At 35.0% G+C, this 12,747-nt stretch overlaps 1 protein-coding gene and 1 long non-coding RNA gene across 3 annotated transcripts; one reads left to right on the forward strand and one right to left on the reverse strand.

Annotated features, from left to right (window-relative positions):
• Nucleotides 1–421: 421 nt before the first annotated feature.
• LOC145635528 (arginine--tRNA ligase, chloroplastic/mitochondrial-like) lies at nucleotides 422–12,569 on the reverse strand. 2 transcript variants are annotated; one of them, XM_081686828.1, is made up of 18 exons: nucleotides 12,383–12,569; nucleotides 12,094–12,164; nucleotides 11,874–12,007; nucleotides 11,700–11,775; nucleotides 11,514–11,615; nucleotides 11,207–11,422; nucleotides 10,697–10,777; nucleotides 9,166–9,249; nucleotides 8,621–8,725; nucleotides 2,851–3,029; nucleotides 2,557–2,641; nucleotides 2,174–2,360; nucleotides 1,928–1,997; nucleotides 1,488–1,557; nucleotides 1,264–1,353; nucleotides 1,058–1,126; nucleotides 834–932; nucleotides 422–716 (listed from the first exon to the last, which is right to left on the reverse strand). In XM_081686828.1, the coding sequence occupies exons 1-18, from the start codon at nucleotides 12,492–12,494 to the stop codon at nucleotides 606–608; spliced, it is 1,941 nt and encodes a 646-aa protein (XP_081542954.1). In that variant the 5' UTR covers nucleotides 12,495–12,569; the 3' UTR covers nucleotides 422–605. The 2 variants fall into 2 exon arrangements, with proteins under 2 accessions (XP_081542954.1, XP_081542955.1); XM_081686829.1 differs by having other exon boundaries at nucleotides 12,094–12,168; nucleotides 12,383–12,519.
• On the forward strand, nucleotides 3,181–3,785 carry LOC145635529 (uncharacterized). Its single transcript, XR_014113854.1, has 2 exons — nucleotides 3,181–3,342; nucleotides 3,442–3,785. It is a non-coding gene; the product is annotated as an uncharacterized LOC145635529 (long non-coding RNA).
• Nucleotides 12,570–12,747: the final 178 nt, after the last annotated feature.

Here is a 12,747-nt window from a genome sequence, read left to right on the forward strand (position 1 = left end):
AATCCCGGCCCCTCTAATATTTTCGGCCAAGATCCGCCACTGGTCGCCACCCTTATTGCTAGACCATCTCAATGATCACCTTGAATTCAACATACAATCCCGCGACAATGTGAGAATCTATATAAAATAACCCTTTTAAAGGACACCAATCTGAAGGCTGAAGCTACGACAAACAAGGCGATTACAGCTCTTGTTTGTGTCGTGATGCTTAGCAGCAATTATAGGTGGTTGCTGGTTGTAATAAGGCGATGCAACAAGTGAAGGTGGTAGCAACAGTGGTACAAGACTTTGGTGTTATGAAAGAGTTTTTAGGGTGGTGCAGGAGAGGCTGGGGAGTATTATTTAAAGTTAATTATAGGATTTCATCATGAGAGGGAAGCCTTTTATTATATAATTAAGAAATTTGTGCAAATATAGCCAATTTTGAAAAATATAGGAATCTGCCATGAACAAATTCAAAGCACTGCAAGAGAAGGATCATTTCCTTTTGAACTCTTGAATGAGTATTTCTCAGTGTACACTATAACAACGTGACAATCAAGTCAAGAACAAACTCCAAAAATGTTGATGCCCTCTAAAAATACATCAAGAACTACAATAACTTGTCATATCTGGTAGACGGGAGTGATTCCAAGAAGCTTAAAGCATTTTCTCATGACCACAGCAGTCGCTTCACACAACAAGAGCCTGCTTGTTTCTTCCGGTGAGCCAACCACCTATAAAGTCGTAGGTAAAGATCAGAAGGTTTTCCAGCCATGATTCTAAGAAGTAAGCCTGAATTGATCCAAGCAATTATAGTTCCAGTAAAGATAGATAAAGAATTGATTCCATACCTGACAATTGGAGTAGAACTTTGTGAAGAACTCTGACAAGTTATACAAGTACTCACATATCACGTTTGGCAAGAGATTGGTACAGGCTTCTTCAACAATCTGACCAATTTTTAAGAACAGCAGACATACTATGTCAACATATCTTCAAATACTGAAATTCTGTGCAATTGCCAATATGAGCAACCTGAATACAGCCTGCTATCTTGTGATGGAACAAGTCTTACCTCAGAAAAATGAAGCAAATGAAGACCCAAAGCACGCTCATCAGAGTGATCCAAAACAACTTCCTCATTCTGTTTCAATTTGTTGATTACTTAGACATCAAGTGTATGGTGCAAGAGCGACTTTCATGGATTTCATCCATTGATAATAATAATACTACGTAAAAAAAAAAAAATTTTAAAAAAAGAAAGAAAGAAATGTAACTCACCTTCTTCAGCTCCTCGATGTCTTTACCAGACTTCCGAATAATTGAACAAATTCGAGCATGGGCATAGAGTAAATAGACAGCTGTATTTCCCTACAACATAATTGCATGAAATTGTTCAGCTTTCAGCAAAGGCAAGAGATAAGCTTCAACAAACCACGGCACCATGCAAATCCAAGATCCCCCAGAAGAAGCAGAAAGAAAGATAAGAAGACAGCAAAAGATACCTTATCACTAAGCATCTGATCAAAGTTAAAGGTATAGTTAGTGAGTCTGTTGTTCTTCAGGTCAGCATACCTGTATAAGACATCGAGGGAAACAAAAAAAATCAATCTATTTAGCCATGAATTGATAGTCATTATCAGTTTATCATTTTAACAATAATATTATGAACAACCAACATAATATCTAAGGAAAGCATGTATATATATTGCAGTGATTGGCACAACGTTCAGTAAAATCAACAGCCCTGTGAGCCCTCTGCCCCCTAACAAATATCACGTCTTCTTGAGCCAAGGAGAAGAGCAAACTAGCACAATAGTCCCAAGGAAAGGGATAACTAATAATAATTCTGCTTCCTCGGTCAGCTAGAAGAGGGCAATAAGGAAGCAGAGATAAAAATATGCAATGATTATGATAAAAAATAAACAGGAATTACAGAACTTACTTAACCGCCCCATAACCAACAGCTTCTGCAGTTTGCAACAATTGCTCCTCAGACCACTCCTTATCTTTACCTATTAAAAACATAGCCTCAATGTAAAACTTGGCCTAAAGTTCCAGAAGATAAAAGCACAAAGCAATACGATAAAATGCACAAGTCTGCCTAAACTTTTGAGCAATAACCCAGAAAAGGAAGTGGAAATTGGAATACATGGAATTATATAAACATATCAAAACTAATTAGTGATACCTCGCTCAATAAGAGCTTCTTTACTCCGATCTTTGGCCTCATCTAGTAAATCAACCAAACGGACTACTTCGGTGCTTCGAGTTCGGAAACGCTTTCCATTATCTCCTAGGACAAGACCAAAGCCAACATGATTAACTTTGGGGTACTTATTGTCACCGCTTGGAAGCCAGCCAGCAAGCTTTGCAGCCTGTAAAATTTTTGTTTAAACACAAAAGGCACAAATTTTATCAATGCATAAATGCAAAAATGTACTGACAAGAGTGACAACCAAGTCACACATAATGGTAGGCACTAAGCATCATCGAAGAAATTATCAGTATCTACAAAATACTGAAACACCAAATACAGTTACCCAAAACAATATGGGAAAAGAAAATACGTACATGGAAGAACATTTCAAAGTGCTCACGCTGACCAACATCGGTTACATATATTATCCATTCGGCTTTTTCTTCATTAAGGCGGTACCTTCCATGAAATAGATAATTGGAGGTATTAGAAAGATATTATACTAAGTAGTTCTAAATGGATCAACTGAGGCAAGCAAGATTTACCAGTAGGCATCTGCCAAACAAGAATGGTAAAGACAATGATGGATTATATGCTTAAAAGAGAAAACCATCTTAAAGACTAGAATTTGACATTTACAATTAGTTTAATTTACTATATACACTTACCAGAGAGCTGTTAAGTCAGTGGAGGCATAATTGAAACCTCCATCTCTCTTCACGACTATGAGAGGTATCTGTTTGCCTTCAATAAATATAACCTCAGCACCCTCACTTGGTTCAACTAAACCTTTACTCCTCAAAATCTCCAAAACTTTTGGTATATATGGATTATAGAAGCTTTCTCCCTGACACAAGCAAAAAAAAACAGAAAGATTTGTAATTTGTAAACATAGTATTAAGTCTCTTAGATCAACCACTAATGCCAAGAGAAAAATGCCAATAGTATGTAGCATGCACACAACTTTCATAGCTAGCACACATAGCATTGACCAGTGATACGAGGAACGTGGGACGTTAGGGCGAATCCCGTCCTGAGTCGTTCGTTCCGAATCGCGGAACGATCGCGTCCCAAATCGCAGCGGTTCGCGTCTCAGATCGGTGGTCATGGCGTTTCCTTTTTCTTCTTCAAGTGTTGCAAAATTAAGGCACTTGTCACAGGTTTTTCATCAAAATAAGTTAGGGCTTTTATTTGAATGATGAAATCGAGTGTTCTGCTGTGCTTGATTTTGATTTTTGTTATATTTTTCAAATTTTCAGATTCAAGGAAGGTATGAAAAGGAATTGGTCGGGGAGTTCAAAGGTTGAAGACGGTTTACAGTACAAAACGCACAACTGTTGCAGTACTCTTTATTGGAGTGGGGGCCATCATCTATTTTTTATTAATTTATTTTTCATTTATATATATTTTTTTAAAAGGTGTGTGGTGTGGTTGGCTGGTTGCACATGGGAAACTAGCAAAGATTGAAATTTTCAACCAATATTGAATTTTTTTTAGTATCAGTGCACTGGTTTTACAAGTTACTAGAATAAAGTACTTCGTATTAAAGTATTACTTGTATTTTGATTACAAGAAATTAAATTTTAAATGTGTTGGTGCAGCCCTCCTAAGTGTATTACTTGCATAATTTATACGAGGGTCTATAACAAAGGATGATTCTCGTCAAAAATAATAATAACAAAGGATGATTAAAATACTTCTCATCAAAATAAAAATTTTAAAAAATAACTAAAATTTTAAAATACTAACCTATAACTAAATAATAATTATACTATGAATGATCGATAAAAAGGATATATATGATCGTACTATGCGTGATTAAAATGAACTAATTAATCATACTATGAATGATCGATCGAAAAAGGATATGATCATATATACTATCAACATTTGATCAAAAAGATAAATGACTACACATGGAATGACACCTATATAATAGTATCAAACTATGAATGATCGATAAAAAAGAATTGATTGTACTATGACTAATCGATAAAAAGGATATGATCGTACTATGCGTGGTTGATAAAAATGAACTAATTATACTATGATTGATCGATCGAAAAAGGATATGATCATATATAATATCGACATTTGATCAAAAAGATATATGACTATACATAGAATGACACCTACATAATAGTATCATATACTATGAATGATCGTTAAAAATAAAAGAATTGATCGTAGTTCGTACTATGACTAATCGATAAAAAGTATATGATCGTAGAAAGTATAGTGTTATACAATGAATGATCGATAAAAAGGAATTCATCGTATTACGAAACATCGATAAAAGGTATATTATCGTATATAGTATGAGTGGTCGATCAAAAAGGATATATGAACATGCATAGTATGTCACATACATATTAGGGTTATATTGATATATATACTATGAGTGTTTGGTAAAAAGAAATTGATCATACTACGACAGATCGATAAAAGGTATATAATCGTATATACTATGAGTGGTCGATCAAAAAGGATATATGAACATACATTTTAGGGTTATATTGATATATATACTATGAATGATCGGTAAAAACAAATTGATCATACTACGACAGATCGATAAAAGGTATATGATCGTATATACTATGAGTGGTCGATCAAAAAGGATATATGAACATACATTTTAGGGTTATATTGATATATATACTATGAATGATCGGTAAAAACAAATTGATCATACTACGACAGATCGATAAAAGGTATATGATCGTATATACTATGAGTGGTCGATCAAAAAGGATATATGAACATACATAGTATGTCACATACATTTTAGGGTTATATTGATATATATACTATGAATGATCGGTAAAAACAAATTGATCATACTACGACAAATCGATAAAAGGTATATGATCGTATATACTATGAGTGGTCGATCAAAAAGTATATATGAACATACATATTAGGGTTATATTGATATATATACTATGAATGATCGGTAAAAAGAATTGATCATTACTACGACAGATCGATAAAAGGCATATGATCGTATATACTATGAGTGGTCGATCAAAAAAGATATATGAACATACATATTAGGGTTATATTGATATATATACTATGAATGATCGGTAAAAAGGAATTGATCATACTACGACAGATCGATAAAAGGCATATGATCGTATATACTATGAGTGGTCGATCAAAAAGGATATATGAACATACATAGTATGTCACATACATTTTAGGGTTATATTGTTATATATACTATGAATGATCGGTAAAATGGAATTGATCATACTACGATTGATCGATAAAAAGTATGTAATCGTATAAAAAGGAATTGATCGATAAAAAGGAATTGATCGATATGGAGTACTATGAATGATCGATAAAAAGGAATTGATCATACTACGATTGATCGATAAAAAGTATGTATAATCGTATAAAAAGGAATTGATCGTCTAAAAAGGAATTGATCGATAAAAAGGAATTGATCGATACGGAGTACTATAAATGATCGATAAAAAGGAATTGATCATACTACGATTGATCTATAAAAAGTATACGTGGTTATATATACGGAGTATTGTATTATACGGAGTATTATTTTATAATATCAGTTTATAATATTAGTGGGAAAAAGGATCAAAAGGAAATAAAGGAGGTAATGAAGAGACGTATTCATTATTTCAATTTTCAATTTTCAATTTACAGAAAGCTTGAAGCTCAAACGACATGCCCATTCAACTACTCTACAAGTCTATCATCTATATATTCAATGTCTATTACTCTGTTTCAGTATACAAAAATACAAAACACATCTCCATTAATCAAAACAAATTCAAGCACCCAAAAATGCCTTTTGGCAAAAACAAATCCAAGCAAAGAAAGCCCACTGAAACTTCACAAAGAAACCAAACACAAAATCAACCTTCAACAGAAGAGTTCGATGATTTGGAAAATGAAAATCAACCTACAGAAGCTGAACCAAATCATGGAGTGCCCACTACTGACAATAAGCAAAAACCTCTATTAGATGAAATTATTCCAATAGTGGGAGGAGAGAAAGGGAAAAATGCAGGAGGAACGAAGAAATGGTCTTGCAAGCATTGCAAAAAATCATACAGCAGCTCATACACAAGAATACATCAACATTTTTTTGGTAGTGTTGGGAAAAAAGCAGAGATTGCTCGATGTACTGTGGTGATGGCGAATAGAGAATTGCTTCAAAGCATACGAAAGAAAGTTGAGGAGGCTGAGCAAGCAGGTATTTCCCCATCAGTATCCAAATCGAGTATAAAAAATAAACTTCCAGGAACTAGTAACACTCCTATAGCAGATGCATTTGGTATTGTTGAGCGTAATGATGTCGACAAATCGATTGTTCGTTTTCTTTGTGCTAATGGGATTCCATTCAATGTATTAAGAAGTCCAGAATTTTCTACTATGGTAAAGGCCTTGATCCATGCTCCAAAGGACTACAAGCCTCCATCGGCTGACAGAGCAAGGACATCCTTACTAGACGAAGTTAAGCGAGATGTCGAGAAAGAATTGGCCCCAATTAAAGACACTTGGACCACACAAGGAACTTCAATCGTTTCCGATGGATGGACGAATGTGAAGCGTGAACCACTAATCAACGTGGTTGCATCCAATAGCCGCGGTTCTATGTTTCTATATGCGGATGACTTCACAGGGGTGGAGAAAACGGGGAAGGCTATAGCAGATTACTTACTTGATGCAATAGAAGAAGTCGGGCCGTCAAATGTTCTGCAAGTAGTAACTGACAATGCTGCAAACTGCAAGGCTGCTGGAAGAGAAATAGAAAAGGTACACAAGCACATTTTTTGGTCCCCTTGTGTCGTGCATACACTTAATCTAATCTGTAAGGATATTGCTACTGCTTTTCCATGGGTTAGTAACACGTACATTAAAGGGAAAAACATTGTGAAGTATTTTTTGAATCATACTCATGCTCATGCTATCTTTAAATCACAATCTGGACTTGGGTTATTGAAAGTAGCAAAAACAAGGTTCGCATCTCATTATTTGTTGTTGAAAAGAATATCCCAATGTAGGGAATCATTAGCTGCTACAGTAGCTATGAGGGCTTGGAAAGATTGGGTCAATTCAGGGGATGAGAAAACAAGAGAAATGGGAAAAGAAATTGCTGCCACTGTAGGGGACGAAGACTTTTGGGATGAGGTTGAAAATATTCTGGCTATCACTAAGCCAATTTACTTGATGATTAAATTTGCTGATGGTGAAGGACAAAAAATGGGAGAGGTGTATGAAAAAATGGATTGTATGATTGGAGATGTTGGAGACGTAATGAAAGATAATAAACATAGAGATGATATGAACAAAATGAATGAAATCTTGGTATCACGTTGGGAAAAAATGAACATTCCCATGCATTGTTTAGGATTTGCATTAAACCCTTTTTTTTATGACTCAAACTATTTGCAAACTCCGGCTCCGGGAGGGGAGGCTAGGCGAGCACCGAATTTTGATAAGGAAGTTGTTGATGGAGTTTTAACAGCATTTGATAAAATAGGGGAAACTGAAGAAGAAAAAAGAATGTTACGCCAACAACTAGCTAAGTTCCAAGCCAAAGAAGGTATATTTGGGTCACTTGCTGCAAAAATAGATGCGGTAACAATGTCTCCTGTTTCTTGGTGGTCCACTTATGGAGCGGAGACTCCTGAATTAGCTGAGATTGCAATCAAAGTTCTGTCACAGCCCATTAGTAGCTCGTCTGCGGAGAGGGTGTGGAGCACTTATGCGTTCATTCACAATACAAAGAGAAATCGGTTGAATTCCGTTCGAGCTGACAAGTTGGTTTTTATTCATTGTAATGTTAGATTAATTTCCCGTTTCACAAGCAGCTATAAAGAAGGCCCTTATAGAAAATGGGATATTAATCCAGAGGATTCATTCATAGAGAGTTCACCACTTGCACTTGAGGATATGAGATGGAGAGATGATTTACAGGAAGCTAATGCCACACCTATGACATTTGCATGTAAGAGGCAAAGATATGGAGATTGAAACCTAAAAATATTTTGATGATGTAAGTTAGAGTTGAGACTTGAGAGTTAAGCATGTGTTAAGCATTTTTAGCTTTGTTTTTTCAGTTTTTATGTAATCAGATTTTGAGATCGAAATGCATTAATGGTTATTAATATTTTAATTTTATTTAAATACAATTTATCTTTGTTTTTTCATTTTTTTATTTTAAAAATATATATTAAACTAAACACCAAACGTTCCCGATTCACTCAAGGTAGCGTTTCCCGTTTCCGTTTCCGTCCCACGTTTCGTATCGAATTTCGTTCCTTGTATCCTTGGCATTGACTATATAGAACGGAGGTTTTTTTTTTATTATTTTTTTTTATTTTTTTTATTTTTTTTTTTATTATTGGAAGAAGTATAGACATAGTACAATAGCACATAGCTTAAAAACTAGAAAAATACCTTTTCTTCTAACTGTACTCCGAGGCGTACATAGACCTTCTGAAATTCCCTGCGACTAATTTCACAAATTTTTGCCCATGCTTCACGATACTTGGAATCCCCACCCTATGTAAAAGTAAAAATGTAAAATCCATTAAAGAAAAAAGTAATATAAAATATAATAAAATAAAAGGCTTCTCCTCCCTCCATTAGCACTAAACTTGGGCAAGTAGTTTCAAGATTTCTATGGTACGAGGCTATGAGCCCTAGATTGTGTTATTATAATGCAAAAAGTTAACAGGGATACTTTAAAAGTAGAAGTTGATACAGAGAGGCAATATCACATTCCACGGGAGAGGGGAATTTTTATTAATGTCACAATTACAGACCTTCCTACAAATTAGAAGCACATACGCGCACGCACGCGGGGGGGGGGGGGGTTAATATTGGTGGAAACTTGCAAATTATAAAAATAAAGATAACCAACCTCTGGTCAAGGAGAGGAAGAATACAGACTCCCCTTCCTAACCTGACAAACTTGCAAACAGCAAAAATTGATTGCATACCTGAAGGCTCACCACAGCCTTTTGTGCCCTTTCCTTGAACTCGGGGTCATCATCAAATCTCTTCTTTGATTGCTTGTAGAAGCCCTATAAATGCATCATTCTAACTGTCAGGTCAGAACTACAATCTTCCTAAATTATCATCAGTCAAGTATAGCATAACTTTCTACATTACACAGGCGTAAGGACAAAAGTAAGGTGAGGGTAAGTATACAATTGCATCCTAACAACAGAGACAATATCAATACTTCAACTAACAACAGTTTTCCAACTTAAATTTTAAGAGAAGGATGAGCATAATGCAGAGATAGCAGGTTTATAGTGAGAGATCAGAGAAACAAAATAGGAATCATTGCATCTTTTGGATGGATGAGATCAACAGAACAATAAAATTGCAACGCTTGATACTATCACCAAACATCTCTTTCGACTCTTTTGTTTTTCCTTATTGCCACATGGCCCCAAAGAAGAAAGGTAGAGAAAGAAATTAGTAATAGCTGCAAGACCAAATTGCTGCTTGTTCTGGATCTATCAGTCACCAGCAAGACTAATGAGGTGAAGTGGAAGTAATCTCACTGTTCCCCAGCACCACCTCTCCCGCTTCATTACCTTAAATACACTTAACACCTTCCCTTACGATCTCCTGCAACTTCTGAAGGCTATCGTAACTTCGGAACTATCGTCAGTGTCAAAAGGTATAAGTAATCCACAAATCCCCAACACCTAGCCTCCCCCACTCCTTTAACTTTGATACTCTTAAGGCCTTCACAATGTTAAGCAATGTCTCTCTCACTTCATTATTTCAAGCAACTACATCCCCAACCTTACAGACAGTTGCAGTGAGAATAATCACATAAACGAGCATGAAGGGGTTCCTGATTTATGATTCATGTTAGCATATCTACTTAAACCAGAAAGATTCAGACATAGTTGTCATGAACAGTTAATTTTCTTGGTCTGAAGATGCCTTAAGCAATAATCATTCATCAATGTTCAGTGGTTGCCTTGATTACAGCGTATTGAAGAAGAATTTTTTTTCACAAAAATAAACTGACTGAACTTAAGGGGCCTAAACTATCAGTTTGTTGCCCTAAAACATCCTTTCACCATAGCCTCTCTACATGCAGTAGTGCAGTACTATATGCTTAAGCTTCATTTCTTCAAATGATTAATTTGTCTTTACAATACTCAAAGGTTTAAATCACATCAAACTATATTAAGAAAGCTGTTCTAGTTGACCAACATCCTTTCACCATAGCCTCTCTACATGCAGTAGTGCAGTACTATATGCTTAAGCTTCATTTCTTCAAATGATTAATTTGTCTTTACAATACTCAAAGGTTTAAATCACATCAAACTATATTAAGAAAGCTGTTCTAGTTGACCAATGTCATCGAAAAACTACATACTTTGTTGTAAATTCAGCATACATTCATAGTTCAAAGGCCCATAAATCATTTCAAGTGGAAAAGCAAAAGGCATGGAATTTTTAGCTCCAATGAATCAATGAACACACACCAACTCGTCCACATACCTCAAGATCTTTGATTGGAAGTTCATTTTCATTTTTCCATTGTGGAAATTGTTCAAACAAGAACTCAATCAGCATACCAAACTGCAAAAAATTAAGCGAGTTTTAGGCATAAAGAAAATCAAAATATAATTGTGTTCTGATGACAAGTAGCATTTCATGAATGTCTTATATCTGTGTCATTTGTTGCATAACTATTTTACTATAAATTTAGTATCATTACATGCTGACAAATCTAAAATTAGAACGTTAGAGAAATAGAAGATAACTAGTTTTGGCCCCATGCAATGCACGGATTTATAAAGTATAATATAACAATAGTCAGAGTTAATTGAAATTAAATGACTTATGTAACACTTTTTTTTTTTTTTTTAATTTGAATTTATTAATGTCTATCCTTTAAATTTTTTTAATAGAATTTTTTTTTTAAAGTAGAGCATTTTGGAGGGAATTTTTTTCACAAAATCACGCTAAGTGTCCCCTCCGGAGATGCCAAAAAGTTTTAGGGTTTACCTGTGTACCCCAATCACCAACATGGTTTCTCCGAAGAACTTCTACACCAGAAAACTCTAGCATACGGGCCAGTGTATCTCCGATGATGGTTGACCTCAAGTGCCCAACATGCATCTCCTTTGCGATATTGGGTGAAGAGAAGTCTACTACAGCTCTTTTAATTGGCAACTTTGGAGCCCATGTCTCAATACCTTCTGCAAGCATGTTTTGGATGCTCTGTAACAATCATCTCAAAATGTAAGCAGATATGCATATGCATATGCATAAAGAAAACAATACAGGCAATACACAAAACTAACAAGATCACCTTTGCTAACCATGACTTCGACAAAACAATGTTCACAAACCCAGGTCCCGCAACAGAGCAACTCTCTATCAACTCGGATTCAGGTAAGTTTTTTATGATAGCCTAAATGATCAGAAACCAATAGTGAATTTTCCTCAGACAACTAAAATAAATCAGGACACCACATACATTACATAAAACACATACCTCGCCAACCGATCTGGGGTTCTTAAATTCAGTATTCTTCCCCTTAATCTTGGAAAACACACCCATTGCATTATTACTGCACCAAGAAAACACATTTTTATTCAACATACAGCATAAAGAAACATTTTCTTTCAACAAGCATGAAACTCAACAATCATCAAACTAGTGCTTTACCATTGATAATCACCAAAATTTCCAGTACCAACAGTAATAATCGGCTCGATATCGGCCTCACTCGGGACAGTGGCCCGAAGCGATCTCTCAAACACTTTGGCTAACTGCCGTTTCACATTCCCAGCACCATCTTCCTATAAATCATCATTCTAACATTACTACAAGCAATAAAAGCAAAACCCTACAAAAACCCACATGCTAAAAATCAATTTAAACTTACAGCTGCCATTGTTGATAAAGCTTGTATTCTACTAGCAATCAAAACCCTCTTACTTGTTCTCCTTAGAAAACCTATCTAAGTTTCAACAATCAAACAAACAAAATTCACCCACTAAATTACAATCAATCCCACAATAACAATTACATAAAATACATAATCTTGAAATGCAATCACTAAATTAGTAAAATATGGAAATGCAATTGCTGAATTAAATTAAATTCCAAAGAAATAATAAGTTGAATTAAATTAAATTTTAGTGAAGGATAAGTTAAGGAGAAAGAGGGGTTACCGGAAGAGGAGAGAGGAGCAGAGGTAGAGAGAGAAAAATGGTGTAGAGAGAGAAAGTGGGAAGAAGAGGAAGAAGAAGCCGGCGTCAGAAATGAGAGAGCAGTACTCTTCATCACCTTTGTTAGTCAAGTTTCTGCTTTTAACGCTTTCTCTCTCTAAACTTGATGTTTCTCCTCTATCTCTCTAGGGTTTTTCGTCTTCTATTTTCTGTTTTCCTTTTTTTTTTTTATTGGTTTTTTTTTTTTTTCTAGCTTCATCAAATTGATTTTTTTTAGTAGACTAAAAAAAATAAAAAAAAATACAAAGTAATTTTTTTTTTTAAGGGAAAGCAAGGCTAATACATTAACTAATAACGCCTCGTTTTGT

This window comes from Chenopodium album, chromosome 6, assembly GCF_948465745.1.
Source record: "Chenopodium album chromosome 6, dcCheAlbu1.1, whole genome shotgun sequence".
NCBI lineage: Eukaryota > Viridiplantae > Streptophyta > Magnoliopsida > Caryophyllales > Amaranthaceae > Chenopodium > Chenopodium album.